We start from the raw sequence: 19,029 nt of genomic DNA, 5'->3' as shown, positions 1-19,029 counted from the left end.
ATCGTAATTAGTTAGGGGCAGCGAGTGTAAGTGGTACCAAACAGTGCCCAAGCCCAGGGCACCCCACTTATGCGAGGGACAGAGTCGCGGAAGAGGCCAGCCCATGCCCTGCACTCTGTGCCCGAAAAAGTTAGGAGGATAAGAGACGTCCGAAGTAGGGCGCAGCAGCGTTTTGATTTTGTTTGAGGGAATGTCGAAGCGAATTCACATGCATACTACAAAGAGCATTATGTACTACTCTTCGTATAGGGACCGCCTTTATTTATGCCATTTAAGGGGATGTCGTCCTAAAAGCTTCGCAAATCCGCCACGGGGTATTTTGTATTTTCGAACTTAACACTACGGCGCTACAGACTCGGTTTTTCATTTTCAAACTTTATTCAAAAAGTTTTATGTAATAGAATTGTAAATTATATTTTAATACATTTTGTACTTTGACAATTAGTTTAACGGCTGATCAGACATAATGGCGGACAGAGAATGGCACGGAGACGAGTGCTACGTTAAAAACGAAGAAATCGACGATGATGATGATGATGATGATGATAGAAATGAAAATGATCCTCGCGTGGAGCTGCTGAAAGAGTTGTCTCTCCTAGAAGCACAAATGGACGAGCTGCATCGAAGAAAAAATTTTTTTTTTTTTAAGTTAGAGCAATACTGAGCACCGACACGGATGAGATTTTACAACGGCAGAGTGTACATTCCAGTTGAATAGAATACTTATTGCTGTCAGTTTTATAAATCGAGTAATTCATTTTTTGATTAAAATTTTAGCCATCAACATCCTTCTCGAATGTCCAGAGAGAAGTAAATTGTCAATGCCCTTCATTACGGCTGTCCGCTTCTCCTCGTTCGTTAGTTTCTGACACGGCAACAGAAACTGATGCTGCAGTACCCAGTAGTTTGCCGTCGCTTCAACAAGATAACGTGGTAATATATAGTAATTTTTACATAGTCATAACATGGATTATATTTATTTGTTTTTCATTTCCCACCAATTGCCACAGTCCCCTCTTCATGTCCAAGAGCAACAACAACAACAATTACAGCAGCAGCAACAATCGCAGCAGCCTCGTGAGCAAGAAATTGAACAGCCCGAAGTTCCCAAATTTCTGCCGCGGGAAATCGGTAGATCTCGGCCCGCTCTACGCGCACAAAAAGTTTCACTAACAATGATCTGACCAAAAAAAAGTTGGATGGTAGAAAAAATCAGGGTACTCTTGCAATTTTCGAATTTTTGTCGGGTGATTAAATCTCGAGGATTTTATTCGTTTATTTATTTATTTATTTATAACGATACCAAACGGGCCAAAGTCCTTTGCAAGAATTATAATTAATAATTAATAATAATCGTCAACGCGCGGTACGTATTATCGCGCCTCGGCAATTACATTATTTTCTGAATAATAACGTTCGCGTCCTATTTCTCCCGGTGCGCAGGAATCGTGCAGCTTCGAAGGGACCTGCCCCTCAGTCTGGAGCAGAGGATGGACATTCGTCAGCCGCAGATAAGGGTGGAGCACCTAGGCCATCATCGCGTTCCATTCATTAAGGACGCGGTGATGACCATCATGACCGCATACATGATAAACGATCTACGTCGTCTAGCAGCCGAGCCCCCGACGACTACCGACGACGAGATCGCGCAAGCTGTGCGGCTGATGGGGGCCATGCTGGCCAGGTGCGCTAGGCGGTTTCAGGGCTTTCCCGAGAGCGTCATCGGCGCTCTCTACCCCGAGACGGCCTTCAAGGAAGCAAACGTCGAAGCTAAGATACGTCGACTCGTGGTGAGTGTTTATATATCTCATAATCACTCCCGCCGAAATATGATCTATTACCAATTACGTTAATTCCGCTTCCAGGCTCGCACAACGGCCACTCGCGCGCAAGGATCGATCGTGAAAGACGGGTACTCGCTCAAGCGCTCCTCCGCGAGATCATGGAGCCGACGAGCTGCATCGGTCGAGGCTGATAAGATCGACAATCAAGTTCACGTCCGAGCGCTTGGCAGAATTCGAAGCGGCCCTTCTGCGAGACATACGGCAGAATTGGCAGGTCTTCCCTCTCTGTCTGCTCAACCACAGGTGGAGGAACGACCATTGGCAGCCAGTAGTTAGCGATGTGGCTGAAATGCAGCGAATTACGGACGCCGCTCAAGAGCCGAAGGTGCGTTATAGTACTTGTTAAGGTAGCAACGCTGTATTTCATGAATTTCTTTATCTTGTGTTCATCGCTTGCTTGTAGGTAAACAAATGTCTGGCGACTCTGCGGCCTTTCGTTCCTGACGAGAGCGGAAAATGACGAAGGTGAAAAACCATAGGAAAATCGTGTTCGGAAAGTTTACACTAATGCCTCGATAGCGTGCAATTTCGCGAGAATGCGCGGCAGCTTATCTCTCTCTCTCTCTCTCTCTCTCTCTCTCTCTCTCTCTCTCTCTCTCTCTCTCTCTCTCTCTCTCTCTCTGTCTCTCGGTGTCTGTCTCGCTCTGCAAAGAGGCAATGGTCGGGGGCGTAGAAAATACAGCCAAAGTCATTGCTGCTGCACTTTTCCCGAGCTTTCTGAAGAAATTGTCGATAAGTTGGTAGGTGCAAGGCGTATAGCGTATGAATTTTGTATTTTTTGGCAATTTTTCTAACGACTTGGGTTCATTTTGGGCGAATTAACTCGAGCTTGCTCGAGTCAGAAAAATCCCGGAAACTTGGGTCAAAGTAGCTCCGGCAAGCAGCAGCAGCATCATCGAGGACTAGGCGGCGGACCACCCGGATCATCAAGGACCAGCGGGACATCGGTGGCAGCGGCGGACTAGGAGGAGGACCAGGACCAGAGAACAAGGACGAGGACCAGGAGCAGGACCAGAGGACATCGCGGGATCATGGGTAAGTACCTCTCTTTGAGAGTACATAATATAAAGTATGTCAATTATCGTTTCGACGATGCTTGACATGCAAGGGGTGCTCTTGTTGTTGATGTTTTTTTTGTTGCTGGAAACGAAAACGACATCAACAACAAGATGGAGCCTCGAAACAGCTAGGGCATTAGGAAAGTGTACGTGGGATCTCTTAGTGCCAAAGCCCAGGGCACCCCACGTATGCGAAGGGATGGAGTCGGTAGGGCCCGCCAACGCCCGCTCTATCTCGAACGTAGCTTAGGAGGTTAAGAGGTGTTGCGGCGGGGATGACAGGGCAGCGCCGGTTGGAACCATTAGGGTTCCTCCTGGGATAAGAAGTTTGGTGATCAGGCCAGGCGATTCTTGAAATCACTGCCTATAACCATCGAATTCTTATCACCGGAGTAACGCCAGCCAATCATCGTCACGCGACAACGATCTTGTAGATAGGTCTCGTGAGACAAGATCGGCCTCATCGAACAACGATTAGGTCTCAAAGTAGGGTGCGTCTACGCGAAGGTAACACAGCCGACGTTGCTTTTCACGTAGATCCTTTGTAGGTTCGGTTGGTTACGGGCAGGTAGACAATTTATAGTAATCATCATCTATCAGTGTCATTTCGTTTCTCGCGTCCGGGTAGGTAGGTAGGGTGGCTCTCAAAGGAATATACGTATTAACGCTTAATAATAATAATACAGTGCGTCAATACGAATATTCCACGTACCTATCACCGACGTCCTCGTCGTGAGAGCTGGTAACGACATGTTTGAATGTATCTTGTCGGCTAACGGTGAAAATTTTTGAATATCCGGAAAATTTGTCGGAAAATGAAGAAACATTTATACTTTTTCTCTCTTTTTAATTGAGTGAAGCAATTTGGGCGGGATTTAAGATTGTTGAGTTAATTTTATAATATTGGGTTATTGGGTTATCGGGTTATTGGGTTATCGGGTTATCGGGTCATTGGGTTATTGGGTTATTGGGTTATCGGGTTATCTGGTTATCTGGTTATTGGGTTATCGGGTTATCGGGTCATTGGGTTATTGGGTTATTGGGTTATTGGGTTATTGGGTTATTGGGTTATTGGGTTATTGGGTTATTGGGTTATTGGGTTATTGGGTTCTTCGGTCATTGGGCTGGAGGGCTATTGGCTTATTGGGTTTTATTGGGTAACTTTTTCCGCCCGATCGAATGAAGCCAACAACCCACCCCCTTCGCCCTCAAGTTTCCGAGATACAGCATACGACTACTCGATATATACTACCATATGTACTATTGACTACTTATCAATGGTCAGTACTCGAAGGCCTTTCCGAATCAATACCCCCTTCCCCCTTTCCCCCCTCCAAACACTGTAATTCTATGTTTAGGTACCTAATAAAATTGGGTTCCTATATATCTGATAATGATAAATGAAAGAGGAAAAAAAAATAAACATTTTTGGTTTTAAAAATTTTTCCCTAAGTCTTTTTTTTCATTAAGAAAAACAGACTTGAAAATTTTTTTTTGCATTTTTGAAAAAACGAGCGAATTTCAGATGACATCTTTTTCAAATTTTTTCTAAGTTCAAATTACCCAAAAATACGAGTATGGTCCAATCGACTCAGAATTCGTTTCTGATCATTTTGGTATACTTCTTCCGGTACCTACTTTTTTCTGCATTTTTGGGTTATTGGGTTATGGAAACTACCCAAAATACGAATAGGGTCAAATCGACTTAGAATTCGTTTCTGATTATTTTCGTATACTTTTCCCGATACCTACTTTTTTCTGCATTTTTGGATAATTGGGTAATTGGGTTATTGGGTTATTGGGTTCTGGAAACTACCCAAAAATACGAGTAGGGTCAAATCGACTTAGAATTCGTTTCTGATTATTTTCGTGTACTTTTTTCTGCATTTTTGGGTAATTGGGTAATTGGGTTATTGGGTTATTGGGTTATTGGGTTATTGGGTTCTTCGGTCATTTGGCTGGAGGGCTATTGGGTTATTGGGTTCTTCGGTCATTGGGCTGTAGGTCTATTGGCTTATTGGGTTTTATTGGGTAACTTTTTCCGCTCGATCGAATGAAGCCAACAACCCACCCCCTTCGCACTCAAGTTTCCGAGATACAGCATACGACTACTCGATATGTACTACCATATGTACTATTGACTACTTATCAATGGTCAGTATTCGAAGGCCTTTCCGAATCAATACTTCTTTCCCCCTTTCCCCCCTCCAAACACTGTAATTCTATGTTTAGGTACCTAATAAAATTGGGTTCCTATATATCTGATAATGATAAATGAAAGAAGAAAAAAAAATAAACATTTTTGGTTTTAAAAATTTGTCCGTTTTTTTTTCATTAAGAAAAACAGACTTGAAAATTTATTTTGCATTTTTGAAAACTGGAGCGAATTTCAGATGACATCTTTTTCAAATTTTTTGTAAGTTCAAATTACCCAAAAATACGAGTATGGTCCAATCGACTCAGAATTCGTTTCTAATCATTTTGGTATACTTTTTCCGATACCTACTTTTTTCTGCATTTTTGGGTTATTGGGTTATGGAAACTAGAGCGACTTTCAGATGACATCTTTTTCAAATTTTTTCTAAGTTCAAATTACCCAAAAATACGAGTATGGCCCAATCGACTAGAATTCGTTTCTGATTATTTTCGTATACTTTTTTCCGATACCTACTTTTTCCTGCATTTTTGGAAACTGGAGCCTGGTAAAACATTCCCCAAACTATCATCGGCAGTCTTCGGATTGCCGGAGCTAGCGTGCGAGTGTGTGCGCGTGTGAGTGATACTCGAGCAGGGGCGAGAATAAACATTCCCCAAACTATCATCGGCTGTCTTCGGATTGCCGGAGGTAGCGTGGGAGTGTGTGCGCGTGTGAGTGATACTCGAGCAGGGGCGAGTATAAATATCCCCATTGTTTCATTCAGTCTAAGGATTGTTTGAAGCAGTATAGTGTAGTGAAGTGGCAAGCAGCAGCAGCATCATCGATGACTAGGCGGCGGACGACCCGGATCATCAAGTACCAGCGGGACATCACATCGGTGGCAGCGGCGGACTAGGACGAGGACCGGAACACCGGGACCAGGAGAAGGACTAGAGGACATCGCGGGATCGTGGGTAAGTACCTCTCTCTGAGAGTACATAATATAAAGTATGTCAATTATCGTTTCGACGATGCTTGACATGCAAGGGGTGCTTTTGTTGCTGGAAACGAAAACGACATCAACAACAAGATGGAGCCTCGAAACAGCTAGGGCATTAGGAAAGTGTACGTGGGATCTCTTAGTGCCAAAGCCCAGGGCACCCCACGTATGCGAAGGGATGGAGTCGGTAGGGCCCGCCAACGCCCGCTCTATCTCGAACGTAGCTTAGGAGGTTAAGAGGTGTTGCGGCGGGGATGATAGGGCAGCGCCGGTTGGAACCATTAGGGTTCCTCCTGGGATAAGAAGTTTGGTGATCAGGCCAGGCGATTCTTGAAATCACTGCCTATAACCATCGAATTCTTATCACCGGACTAACGCCAGCCAATCATCGTCACGCGACAACGATCTTGTAGATAGGTCTCGTGAGACAAGATCGGCCTCATCGAACAACGATTAGGTCTCAAAGTAGGGTGCGTCTACGCGAAGGTAACACAGCCGACGTTGCTTTTCACGTAGATCCTTTGTAGGTTCGGTTGGTTACGGGCAGGTAGACAATTTATAGTAATCATCATCTATCAGTGTCATTTCGTTTCTCGCGTCCGGGTAGGTAGGTAGGGTGGCTCTCAAAGCAATATACGTATTAACGCTTAATAATAATAATACAGTGCGTCAATACGAATATTCCACGTACCTATCACCGACGTCCTCGTCGTGAGAGCTGGTAACGACATGTTTGAATGTATCTTGTCGGCTAACGGTGAAAATTTTTGAACATCCGGAAAATTTGTCGGAAAATGAAGAAACATTTATACTTTTTCTCCCTTTTTAATTGAGTGAAGCAATTTGAAAACTTCACGAATAATCGGTTAAAAGTGCTCTAGAACCGTCTAAAACGGTTCTCCTGCGCGAGATTTAGCGTTTCAGCTACCCAGTTTTACGAGATATCGGTATATAACCCAAAATGGGTTATTGGGACATTGGGTAATTTACCCAAATAACCCACGAATTATCCCAAAATTACCCACCCGACGACCCAGTTTACCCCAAATGGGTAAACTGGGGTTTACCCAAATAACCCAAATGGCAACCCACTTTACCCCAAATGGGTAAACTGGGTAGCTCAATGAGATATTTTGGGTTACGAGGTGGGTTATTTTGGGTAAAAGTGGAGAAATTCCCGGAAATTGATTGATTGATTGAATTTCCCCGTGGATTACCCCACTTTCTCGATTCCCGCGATAATTAATGCACGCGCGAAAACGTCGACGGAAAGCGCAGCACGCACTCTATCCAACAGGCGCTCTAGTTCAAAAAACTCTCGTGTTGTTTTCTGTTTCCTAAATTACTTTTTTGTTACAATACACCCAAACAGTGCACATACACCCAAATTTTTAAGCTGATTTTTCAGTTTTACACGGCGCCGTGTAAAAAAGAACCATTTAAGTCACACGTATCGTAATGTACTTACATAGGTTGTTCCATTTCTTACTGCTGTTCTTGCTGCCGCTGTCGTTGTTGTTGCTGTTGTTGAACATAAAGAAGAAATAAATTAATATAATCCATTTTCTGACTCGCAAAAAAAAAAACAAGTTATGAAAACGTCGAATTTCCACACCACCCAGGGGGTATCGACGCGGCGCGTTGGGTTTTTTACGTGGTCCCTTCGCCTAGAGCCCTACACACCACGGGATTTTATGTACTGGGGGAATAAAAAATCATTCGTTAATTAAAATCTAATTTTATTAACCATAAAACAACATTAATAAATTAATATCCTACGTGTGTATGTGTGTGTGTGTGTGTGTGTGTATCCGCGTGTATGTAAGTATGTGTATATGTGTGTGCATGTGTGTGTATGCGCATGTGGAACGTATGTATTTGCGTGTATATGTGTGTATGTGTGTATGTGTGTATGCATGTGGAACGTATGTATGTGCATGTGTATGTGCGTGCATGTGTATGTGTGTGCGTGCATGTGTGCAACAAAGCTTCATCGTCGTCTACCCCTTCGGGTAGGATCATTTTTCCTCATAAGGTAGCTCCCATATGCCGCATCATAAAAGGCTTGGGCTTCCTCTACAGACAGACCGTACAGGGAAAACTTCTGTGCCCCCATCTCGCAAACATGCTTGTCTACGGTGCGTAGACACGCATGGTATGACTTTTGCATACGGTCTGTCTGACGAGGAAACCGCCCGCCCGTCAACCTGAAAAAATTGGCTGCTACATATAGTGCTTTACGCACATGTGTAGCAGTACAAAATTTCAGGTTGCCGACCGGGTAGCCTTCCAGATCCGGCATCGGTTCTAACTCCCTTATGAAGTCCCGATTGTGGGCAAACTTTCCCCTAGACCTCCTCTGCGGTCCACGGAAGCCATTCGCTACCGCTTCCGGTATCGGGTGAGGAGGTAAGGGGGGAGGTAGCTGCTCTTCTTGGTCACTGAAAAGAAACTTTGGAAAGAGTAGAGTAAGATGACAACACACACGAATTAACTATTCACTTACTCTTGCAGCTGTGCCTGCTCCTGTTGTGGTGGTGATTGTTGGTGTTGTGGTGGTTGAATATGTTGTGGTGGTTGTTGGTGTTGTGGTGGTGGTTGTTGATGTTGTGGTGATTGCTGTTGCTGTTGTGGTAGTGGTTGTTGGTGTTGTGGTGGTTGAATATGTTGTGGTGGTTGTTGGTGTTGTGGTGGTGGTTGTTGATGTTGTAGTGGATGTTGCTGTTCTGGTGATTGCTGTTGCTGTTGTGGTAGTGGTTCGAGGTGTTGCGGTTGTTGCTGCTGCTCCTCCTGCTGTGCTCCTCCTGCTGTGATCCTGCAATTTAGAGATAGATATTTATTTAAATTAATAAGTCAAAACACAAAAGGAAATCAGAGGAAAAACTTACGCATTCCTAAGAACCAAAAATTCCTCCAATTCATCAAATAGTGATCTGTAAAAAATAAAGTCTCCTATAAAAACCTTTATAAAAGGTAAAATAATAATATAAATATTTGAGAGTTAGATATTATTGAACATACAATTCTGGTGGAGCTGTCGGGTCTACGTTCTCTTGGTCGCCGACATACTCGGCGGCCAAGTTTCGCCTCGCCCCACGACGAGCTCTGGAGCAGCCGTTGGAGCCAACAACCGGTTGGAGAACCGACGACCGTGGCGTAACCGCGGCTCGTGGCGTCATTGGCCTCTCCAACGAGGATGTTGGCGTTCGGGGCAGCGGCGAGTACAGCAATGAAGGGCTATCGCAAACAATAAAAATATGATTTTAGTAACTAAAATATAAAAGGAAAAAAAAGAAAAAATACCTCAGCCTAGCCTTCTTCGCAGAAACTTGGCGGCTTCTGCTGCTGCCACTGCTACTGTTGCTGCTGCTGCTGCTGCTGTTGTTGTTGCTGCTGCTGCTGCTGCCACTACTGCTGCTGCCACTGCTGTTGCTGCCACTGCTGCTGCTGCCACTTCTGCTGCTGCCACTGCTGCTGCTGCCACTGCTGCTGCTGCCACTGCTGCTGCTGCTGGCAGTGGGGTTGCTGCTGTTTATTTTGTTCATGTTAATTACTACAAAATAAAAAAAAAAAGTTCTTTGGGTGATTTTCAGATTAAAGGGCGGTAGGAGGTGTTAGTTTCGAGGGCGCTACAGACAAGTGAAGAATTCATACTTAATTTCATTATTACAAAAAATGTTTGGACATTTTTATCCAAAAAGTCCAACCTTTTTTTTGTAATAATGAAATTAATCATGAATTCTTCACCTGACGCTATTAACATGTTGCAAACCGTCAAATTATTGCATAATCATAATTTGGTTTGCATGATAATACTATTGAATCTGAAGAAAAAGCATGCATCAAACAGAGATAGAGGATAACAACGGTAGCTCACACCTACACAGCTATTCCATGATAGTACTCCCTAGCTGCTAATAGACGAGAGAGAGAGAGAGAGAGAGAGAGAGAGAGAGAGAGAGAGAGAGAGAGAGAGAGAGAGAGAGAGAGAGAGAGAGAGCGAAAGAGTGCATGCCTGGTACACGAGGACTGCTCCCAACCCCACGGCGGATGATAGCTCACACCTCCCGCATGACGCGAGATTACCGACCTAACACCGAAAGCGACCGCGAACCGGATTATGCGATTCCCAACCCTCACGGCGGATAGCTCACACCACCCTCTTATGACGCGATACCGACGCGAACCGAAGCCTCACCATTAGCCGCTGCTGCAGAAGCAACGTTGCCCGGCTCACGCGACTTGGACGCTAGTGAGACACATGAAGTAGAAGTATCCTGTCCGGAAGATACTCTTACTTCCGTGAGCCAAAAAAAAAAATCAGAAAGATTCTTCTGCTTCGACGAATAATAGCGAAAAGTGTAGCATCTGATCCCTATCAATTGTTAGCAAGAAATAAGAGTTAGCTAAAGGAAATAAAAAGTGAATACCGGAAAGGAAAACGATCAGCGCAATTGTTTTAGTGTCCCAGACGAAATTATTAGTTACATGGAATTTTAGGCTAATTATCTCGCAAATGATGAAGAAAAAACTAAAAATAGAAGCATAGAAAAAGTAAAAGAGCATTTGGTTCTGAGAGAAGAAAAATAGAAGGCCCTCACCATCAGCCGTTGCATGTACGATGTATATTTTATATATACATGCGCGCGTACGCGCAACGTTGCCCAGCTCTCACGATCGTGGACGTTGGTGAATAGGCGCATGGAAAATGCGCTTGCATAGAGCGCTATAGCATGTCTATGCAATATGCAAGCGCAGCCTCCTTGAGAGCTATACGATGAGGCCGGCCTAGCTCGCGCCCTAACTGCAAGACCGTTTCGGCAGACAATAGCAGCGAGTGCAATGTGGCGCCCGAAGGACGCTGCTGGTGGCATCGTAGTCTGGTGATTATCGGGATCGACCCACCTCTTAATCAAGAGGTGTTACTCTAACGGCCCTACACCAGAGCAGAGTACCGCGTGCGGAGCCGGCTCCGACCAGCCTTACGCTGCATTCCCCGCCGAACCCCGATTTTTTACAATTAAACAACTAATTACATCTACCTGGCTACGTCGGGTCGAAGGTCGGGCGTGTGCTGTGCCCTCGCGATAGCCTAACACCCTCTTCCCTCGCACAGGTGGGGTGTCGTGAGATGGTGACACCGGAAAATTGGTCAAGTTGGGATCGATCACCGAGCCCGCCTGCTTTTGCAAGAACAAGTATTGACTGCAAAATTTATCTGTTCTTGCAGAAGCAAGCGAGCCCGAGAACCAAGTCCCGAATGCCCACCTGCACTGAGTGCTTTCCCTAACTAGTTCGAGACTCCAGACACTCAAGAGTGAATGTCGAGTCCCTTGCATACAAACGGTCGAGCAAATGCACAAGACATTTGCTCGACTATTTGTATACTTAATAATATGTACTCCCAGAGGGAGGTACTTACCCATGTTTCCGCGATGTACTGGTCCTGGTCCGCCGCCGCCGCCGATGTCCACCTGGTACTGGTCCTCGATGATGATGATGATGATGATGTTGATGGTCCGCTGCTGTTGCTTGTCACTGCACTACACTTCAATTAACTTCACACGGGGATATAAGTGGGATGCAATAGGAATTAGAGGTATATTTTAAGTCGCCTCGTCTCGACTCAGGGAAAGGTACGGGAATTGTAAAAGGGGTTTAACTTGTAACGCGCTGCCCCATACTCAGCGCGGTGTGCAACTACGGCACACAGACGTGAAGAACTTTAATTTATATGGCGCAGGTACTCGCTCTGCGCTGCAAACGGATGCACTAACTCCAGAGAAGTTTAATTTATATAGCGCAGCTCCTTGCTCTGCGCTGCAAACATCCCCACGAAACCCCGTAGAACTTTAATTTATATAGCGCAGGTTCTCGCTCTGCGCTTCAAACACATCCAGAGAAGTTTAATTTATATAGCGCATTTCCTCAGCATTATAAAGGAAGGCATTCCGTGCTTTTACAGTTATATCGTGGTGCGAGCGGTTTTGCCGTGATGACCAGCCGTTTTTCCGTGGTAACAAGCGATTTTACCGTGGTGACCTGCGGTTTGCCGTGGTGACCTGCGGTTTGCCGTGGTAACCAGCGATTTTACCGTGGTGACCTGCGGTTTGCCGTGGTGACCTGCGATTTTACCGTGGTGACCTGCGGTTTGCCGTGGTGACCTGCGGTTTTGCCGTGGTGACCTGCGGTTTACCGTGGTGACCAGTGGTTTTGCCGTGGTTTGCCGTGGTGACCTGCGGTTTACCGTGATGACCAGTAGTTTTGCCGTGGTGACCTGCGATTTGCCGTGTTAACCAGCGATTTTACCGTGATGACCTGCGGTTTGCCGTGGTGACCTGCGATTTTACCGTGGTGACCTGCGGTTTGCCGTGGTGACCTGCGGTTTTGCCGTGGTGACCTGCGGTTTACCGTGCTAACCAGTGGTTTTGCCGTGGTTTGCCGTGGTGACCTGCGGTTTGCCGTGGTGACCTGCGATTTTACCGTGGTGACCTGCGGTTTTGCCGTGGTGACCTGCGGTTTGCCGTGGTGACCAACGATTCTGCTATAAATACGGCCGCGCTCAACGCTACCGATCATTCGTTCGCCGACCGCCACATGAACATCATAGGAGTAACAAGTCAGCAGTCCACGTCACTCCAGGCTTCAGGATATCCAGGGTCGCTCGAGACCGTCTACCGCTCATAGGGACTTTGGCTTCCTGGTCACCAGGGTGTTAGGATCTACAAGGTCATCCGGTCTCAAGGCTCTACAAGGCCATCCGGTCTCAAGGCTCTACAAGGCTACATCCGGTCTCAAGGCTTCCAGGGTCATCCACATCCACGGAAACAGTAATTTGAAGGGTATTGTATCATCTTTAGAGATAGGGCAGTAGGAGTATATGCAGGACCACCAGTGCCAAAGCCGAGGGCACCCTGCATATGCGAGGCGCAAAGTCGGAAGAGCCCACCAATGCTCACTCTGTTGCCGAAAAATTAGGAGGTTAAGAGATGTTGCGAGGGGATGACAGGGCAGTGCCGGTTGGAACCATTAGGGTTCCGCATGGGATAAGAGATGACGGTGACCAGGCCAGGCGATTCTTGAGATCACTGCCTATGACCATCGAATTTCTTATCACCGGAGTAACATCAGCCATCATCGCCACGCGACAACGATCTTGTAGATAGGTCACGTGAGACAAGATCGGTCTCCTCGTTCATCACTAGGTTCGTAGTAGGGTGCGTCTACGCGAATGTAACACAGCCCACGTTGCATTTTCGTAGATTCTCTAGGTCCGGGTAGGCAAAATAACTGGATAGTCGATTCTCTCTGTTAATTATGTAATACTAAGTCCAGCGCGATACGCGGGCGTAGTTTTGTTGCCCAGTTCGTTACTTGGACTTCTAAAACTTTCCTTAAAATTTTACAATATGTTCTTTAAAAAGTGATACGGAATAAGTAAAGCCGCTGAAAATGCTAAATTCATATTTCTGATTTGGAATGATTTGAAAATAATGATTTTATTGTTATAATTACAATTACAATTTAAATTTTGGTGCCATAACACAGATGTCGCTTCATAACCAATAAACCTTGGCAACTAATCAGAATCACGTATTAAATGCATTGACAGCAAATGCTTCATGATATAGGCCATCACGTATTTTTTAAGAGGGGAATGTAAACGCTTGCTGAAGTTAGCCTTTAAACTTGAAGGGATGTCGTGTCCAAGTATACTGTTCTTCTATTACAGATAATTTTTTCAACCCAGCGCTCAATGATAAATGTTAGGATTAATAATTTTTCTACCGAAGTAAAGTTCAATCGCGCTTTTTCATTTTCTTTTAGATTGGGAATACAAAATATTTGTGGCGGTTTTGCGCAGCTATAAAGACGACACCCTTAAAATGAATTATATATAAGACCGAAAATAAAGAAAATATCTAATTCTTTCTGATTGATTATCTGCATTTAAATCGAGCCAAGTAACTTGAGACGGTTAAGCGCGGAGAAGCTTCGCGGCGGTGTTTTTATCGCGAAATATTTGCACTTTCTGTCTTACGTGCGTCTATTACTTTTCCAACTCATAATGCGATATTTTTTAGTAGCTCATCGTTGTCTACGCTCTCGCGATGAAATCAACAGCAAATCGTCCTAAACGACGATCACAACGGCGAAATAGAAAAATACGGCGTCTTTTTGATCGTCTTAAGGAGAATCCTCGGTCGAGCGACGATTTCAGATTGTGCAGGTGCGAAGAAACAGTAAATTCGTAGTTCCCCAGCCCACATCTGCTTTACCATCCCCGGCCGACTTGGGATTAGTTCTTTCAGGCGAAGAACGTTTGAAATTCCCAAAAGTCCGACGCCCGAGTCAGCCGCGCCCAACCGAGAGAATCCTCGCGACCGCAGCCAAGTCGGAGGCAGCCCTCGGTGGAGGTGTACGGATTCCCACAAACCAAAACTGTTTGTGCCACCTTTGCGGCCCGTGCTAGCTGAAAAAAGTCCATTCCAACGACTTCCAACGACCGTCTGAAAAGTAATCAACGACACTCATTGCAATTAATTACGGAAAATAAATCAATCGGCTCTTTTTAGGGCCACAAACAATAACGTAGCATACGAAACGTCCCTTGTCCTCTGTACAAATTAAAAATGGCCGATTTTTTTGCATTCGAATATGTCAGATTCGATTGGATTTTTTCTTTCCGCGTATGCAAGTAAATATTTTAATTCATTACTTATACTCATTATGAAACAGATAAACGATGGCCGGAAGAGGCAAGCAATGGCCAAGAAATTATCTAAATCAGAACCAACAACCTTTCTACGTAGAAAATGACGACGATGATGATTACGTTGATGATGATGATGATTACGAGAATGAGAAGGTTACTCTCGCAGGGCTGCTAACAGAGATGAGTGACATAGATAAAGATATGGAGGTGCTTGTTGAAAAAAAGAAGGCAATAGTAGATAAAATGAAAAGGATAATCAGTACTGAAAAAGATCAACCAGTTCCCATCCGCAGACTTTATATCGCGTAAGGCCAAAAATCGTTATTTTAGAAATCTGAACATTAACGTTTTTAATTTTGTAAGTTAAATACTCATGGATCATAATTTTGTAGCCTCCACCATCATCATTCTCCAATAATAGTAAAAGAATAAAGAATCAATCTCGCGCTGTACTTCCGTTTACGGCAACATCATCTGCTGTGGGTTCAAATAATAATTCGAATAGGCAGTTACCGCTTCAACAGAGTTATTCGTATAACGACGAACAGCGACATCGTCAAATGGTAATTTACATTATTTATTTGTTTCTCTTACGGATAATAGTATAATATTTTTTTACACTTAAACCAGCTTCCCTTTGAGGATCAAAAACTACAAAACAACAGCTCCAGCAGCTAAATTATTATCAGCAACTTCAGCAGCAACAATTATTAATGACCATGACGATGAACAATAATGTCAAATTAGGGATGTCAAGTTCCGTCCTTTCTGAGTCCAACCCGTCTACCTTTATTTCTTCTACACAGCATCCTCATGAGCTCCTTCAGCAACAGCAGCAGCAGCAGCAGCTGCAATCCGAGAATTTGATGCGATATATAAAAAAAGAAGTCAGCATTATCCAATTGATCAGGTCAAATTGAAATGAATTTTGTTTACAATATTCATACATGCATATACGTATATGTGCAAGCATTAAAAATAATAGAAAATAAAGTAGTTGTATTCGTTTTAGATGGAATCCACATCCTATCGAATAATGTGTTGTTATCGAACACGAACAAGGGCAAACTATAAAGATAATACAATAAGGCCATTCGATGAAAAGGTATGGCAAAACAAATTGAGTTAAATTGACCCGATAAAATTCATTAATTTAATTCATTGTTACAGCGACGACGACATGATATCAGCTTGCAAATAATGATAGTTTTGTTAACAAGTACAATTATAATTTTGATGACTTTAACGATGATGACGATAATTGTGATGATAATGGTCACGAGGCTCAACAATATGATAATGATCAGATGAAAACAATGAAGATGCGAATAACACTGCTCAGAAGGATCAAGACGACGCCGCTCAGCCTCAGGCAAATCTACTAAAAAACCTACCAATTTAACGGTAAGCGAATTGCTGGCTATTATACTCTATCATATTCCAAATTTACCATTTTTCTGATCTTTATAATTTCGGTTGGTTAAACGTAAATTCGATTTTATTTAGGTTACTCGCCGTATGTTTACGCGATCAGAAGTGGAAACACTTATAAAGAGAACGTTTAAAAACTATCAATCAAAGGCGTCTTTTTACTCAGAAGATTTAAATTTACCGGATAAAAGTACTATGTCGTGTCGAAAGCGCGCCGGAAATCAATCCAAAAAAATGAATCCTGATGAATTAAAACTTTGTTAAATGTACGATGCCGGAAGCTCAGGAATTTGCTGACTTTGTTAACAATATGAGATTTGTATAACTATATAAAAAACTGTTAATTTTAAATTTGATTGTTTATTTACCTCTCTCTTCTCTCTCTCTCTTACGCTACCGCCTGTGGTCTTAATCTATTTTCCACTATGCTTCCTTCATTTTCCCCTAGCTACAATTAGTTTCTTTTACGTCTACGTCGTTCAAATTTTGGGTTTTTATCCCTTTTTTTGCCGATAACAATTTACTCCTGTAATGAAAATTTTCGGTAGGCTTAACTCGCTTGATTAACTTCTCTGTTCTTCTTTCCGGAGAGATTGTGGGTGGCATTGATTTTGAATTTCGTATTTGATCTTGATCAGGGGCGCTAGGCTAGCCTGTGCGGGCTGGCAGGTTTGAATCTCACAGAAGGGGCGTTGGAGGGGGGCCCCTCACCAATCTTTATTTATTCTCTTTCAATTGGTAAATCTTTAATCAGTGTGCACTAAGAGTGATTATGAAATTTTTTATTGCCGCGAGAAAAAAGATGCAGTGGATGCTAAGAAGATAATAATAATTTACATTTTTTTCACTGGAAGACATACCGATGCACGCTTAGAAGGTGTACAGCGGATTTTTGATTCTATGTCGTTGTCGGACGCCAGTATCGATGTATTCAAGATAAGGAAAAATTCGATTTGAGTACGGGAAAAATGTCGTAGAATTATTGATCAAAGAAACATACGTGTCTTCTTGATCTGCAAAATGAAAAATTGTTTTGAGTTTAATTGGGAGGATACTGATCACTCGATCAATGTATTGTTTTCTATTAAGAGGAATTATTTCCAAAATAACAAAATGGTAACGAACACGAGGAAGAAGAAGTAACGACGGCGGGAGTCACTCGACCCCATTTTCTCATTTTTTTTTGAAGAAATTGTTAAAAAGGACTTCTGACAACCGTTTGGCCTGAAATTGTCGAACATTGCGTTATAGTAGATATCACAAATTTTACTCTTCACGACAGCACTAAATGCCGTCTGTGTATCGGAAGATGGGGGTCCTTCTGCAAATCAATAGATACGTTATTGCACGACAGCGAAAATATTAAACTATGGAAAACCGGTGACACATATGCGACTTTTTTTCATGCGATATGCGCATGGTTAAGTATCGATTCGGAGAGATGCCCAAATTTCGTACGCTTCATGACGGAGGACATGGACGTTGACTTAATGTCTGGGCAATGCTGAAGTAGTTAAATTCATATAGCCACCAACGATCGAGCCAATGGACCGATTACGCTTTGTCATTGACTATTCCAAGCTGGGTCACGATGTATTTTAAAAAGGCAAAGGATGCATGTCGTTACAGATCCATGTTTCTACACGACTACGGTATGTAACTCCAGGTTAATATTAAATATTTATGATTATAATAAATAGTCGTTATAGAACATTTAATCGTTTTGATTTCGCAGGCTATGCTCATCTTCCGCGTTGTGGGACAACGTCACCTATGTACAGGCATACCTACCCGAAATTCACGCTTACATGTGTCGGCTTCGGAAAAAGATGGGGGTCAGCGGTGACAGGATACGTAGTGGCCGGAGGCTACAGGTACATCGACAAACATAATAACGTACGCGCATATAATGATATAATGATACAATGTTGCATTCACGTTTGTTTTTTGAATACGCATTTCCATTATCAAAAAAATATGAACGAGTTAGATCGCGATGGCAAAAAGGTGAATGGCGGATTATTAAAACTGGTTTCGAGGTACTGAGAACGTCAGCTTCCTTGAGAATAGAAGAAGTAAGGACTTTTCAAGGTTACGTGTTTAAAGAACGCACAAATTCTTTTGAGAACGTGGCTTCTTGACCAGCAGCGCTAAGAATTCTTCGAATGGCGGTTCGTGTGCGTAGCTAGCCAACTGGACTAGATATATGACTTGGCGTATCCGGGAGATTTGGATTTTCTAGTTAAGTGTTACGATCTAGTTAATGCAACGCAGGGAATTCGCTAACACGAGCAACCATAGAAGAGTGTTACGATTCCGAACTGCGTTTAACGTTATTTTTTATATGGGCGTTGGCCTAATTGTCCCGATGCCCGTATTACTTGGTTGCTGAATAGTCCAAGGGAAGGATTCAGAGGTGCAAATGTTGAAGAAGGCACGTATGTATTTAGGCGACAGACTGCTGGTGAAATGCTCAAGCTAAGCGAGCGACGACAGTTACGGCAACCTCCCATCACCTTTAAGGATGAGTTTTCGGATGGCCATTTATGAAGGTGGCGATTGTTGAAATGACGCAGTACTATCCCGAAGAGGAAACAGACTTGGACAAGCAAGCCAATCAAACGTTGGATTTAAAAATTCATTTTTTGATGACAAGGCTTATCGGATTTTCCCGATTGAATCACGGTTTCTCCCCGATTATACTTTTCGTTTTGTCGAACATGCTTTTTCTAGACGAGCTATACAAACCATGATATTAAAACAAGGCAAAGATCAGATGGAAAAAGCTTACATAAGTGGTGTTGTTCCAGTGTCGACTCTTGTTAAGAGTATATTGAATCCAA

The 19,029-nt window shown here is 43.5% G+C and overlaps 2 protein-coding genes and 1 long non-coding RNA gene across 4 annotated transcripts; 2 read left to right on the top strand and 1 right to left on the bottom strand.

Moving 5' to 3' along the window:
* Positions 1–1,871: 1,871 nt before the first annotated feature.
* LOC116417702 lies at positions 1,872–3,774 on the top strand. The gene is made up of 3 exons (XR_004227962.1): positions 1,872–2,169; positions 2,248–2,584; positions 2,673–3,774. It is a non-coding gene; the product is annotated as an uncharacterized LOC116417702 (long non-coding RNA).
* Positions 3,775–7,878: 4,104 nt separating this feature from the next.
* Positions 7,879–10,087, bottom strand: LOC116417699 (uncharacterized protein DDB_G0283357-like). Of its 2 annotated transcripts, none has more exons than XM_031932207.2 (5): positions 9,343–10,055; positions 9,061–9,276; positions 8,928–8,972; positions 8,546–8,854; positions 7,879–8,480 (listed from the first exon to the last, which is right to left on the bottom strand). In XM_031932207.2, exons 1-5 carry the CDS (start codon positions 9,582–9,584, stop codon positions 8,030–8,032), a joined length of 1,263 nt encoding a protein of 420 aa, XP_031788067.1. In that variant the 5' UTR covers positions 9,585–10,055; the 3' UTR covers positions 7,879–8,029. The 2 variants fall into 2 exon arrangements, with proteins under 2 accessions (XP_031788067.1, XP_031788068.1); XM_031932208.2 differs by having other exon boundaries at positions 8,278–8,491; positions 9,343–10,087.
* Positions 10,088–14,785: 4,698 nt separating this feature from the next.
* On the top strand, positions 14,786–15,631 carry LOC116417655. The gene is made up of 4 exons (XM_031931864.1): positions 14,786–14,964; positions 15,027–15,060; positions 15,148–15,318; positions 15,386–15,631. Exons 1-4 carry the CDS (start codon positions 14,786–14,788, stop codon positions 15,431–15,433), a joined length of 432 nt encoding a protein of 143 aa, XP_031787724.1. The 3' UTR covers positions 15,434–15,631.
* The last annotated feature ends 3,398 nt before the right edge of the window (positions 15,632–19,029 follow it).

This window comes from Nasonia vitripennis, chromosome 5 (assembly GCF_009193385.2).
Source record: "Nasonia vitripennis strain AsymCx chromosome 5, Nvit_psr_1.1, whole genome shotgun sequence".
In the NCBI taxonomy this organism is placed as follows: domain Eukaryota; kingdom Metazoa; phylum Arthropoda; class Insecta; order Hymenoptera; family Pteromalidae; genus Nasonia; species Nasonia vitripennis.
The sequence above is the reverse complement of the archived record's forward strand: the minus strand, read 5'-3'. Positions and strand labels throughout refer to the sequence as shown.

What these genes read in the sequence shown, in the direction of transcription:
- LOC116417699 (XM_031932207.2), bottom strand. Translation starts at nt 9,584, where the DNA reads ATGAACAAAATAAACAGCAGCAACCCCACTGCCAGCAGCAGCAGCAGT. An exon ending in TTTTTGGTTCTTAGGAATGC is followed by an intron (nt 8,855 to 8,927) that starts GTAAGTTTTTCC and finishes TCTAAATTGCAG; the next exon opens with GATCACAGCAGGAGGAGCAC. An exon ending in GAGCAGGCACAGCTGCAAGA is followed by an intron (nt 8,481 to 8,545) that starts GTAAGTGAATAG and finishes GTTTCTTTTCAG; the next exon opens with TGACCAAGAAGAGCAGCTAC.
- LOC116417655 (XM_031931864.1), top strand. Translation starts at nt 14,786, where the DNA reads ATGGCCGGAAGAGGCAAGCAATGGCCAAGAAATTATCTAAATCAGAAC. An exon ending in ATAGATAAAGATATGGAGGT is followed by an intron (nt 14,965 to 15,026) that starts GCTTGTTGAAAA and finishes GTACTGAAAAAG; the next exon opens with ATCAACCAGTTCCCATCCGC. An exon ending in AACAGCGACATCGTCAAATG is followed by an intron (nt 15,319 to 15,385) that starts GTAATTTACATT and finishes CACTTAAACCAG; the next exon opens with CTTCCCTTTGAGGATCAAAA.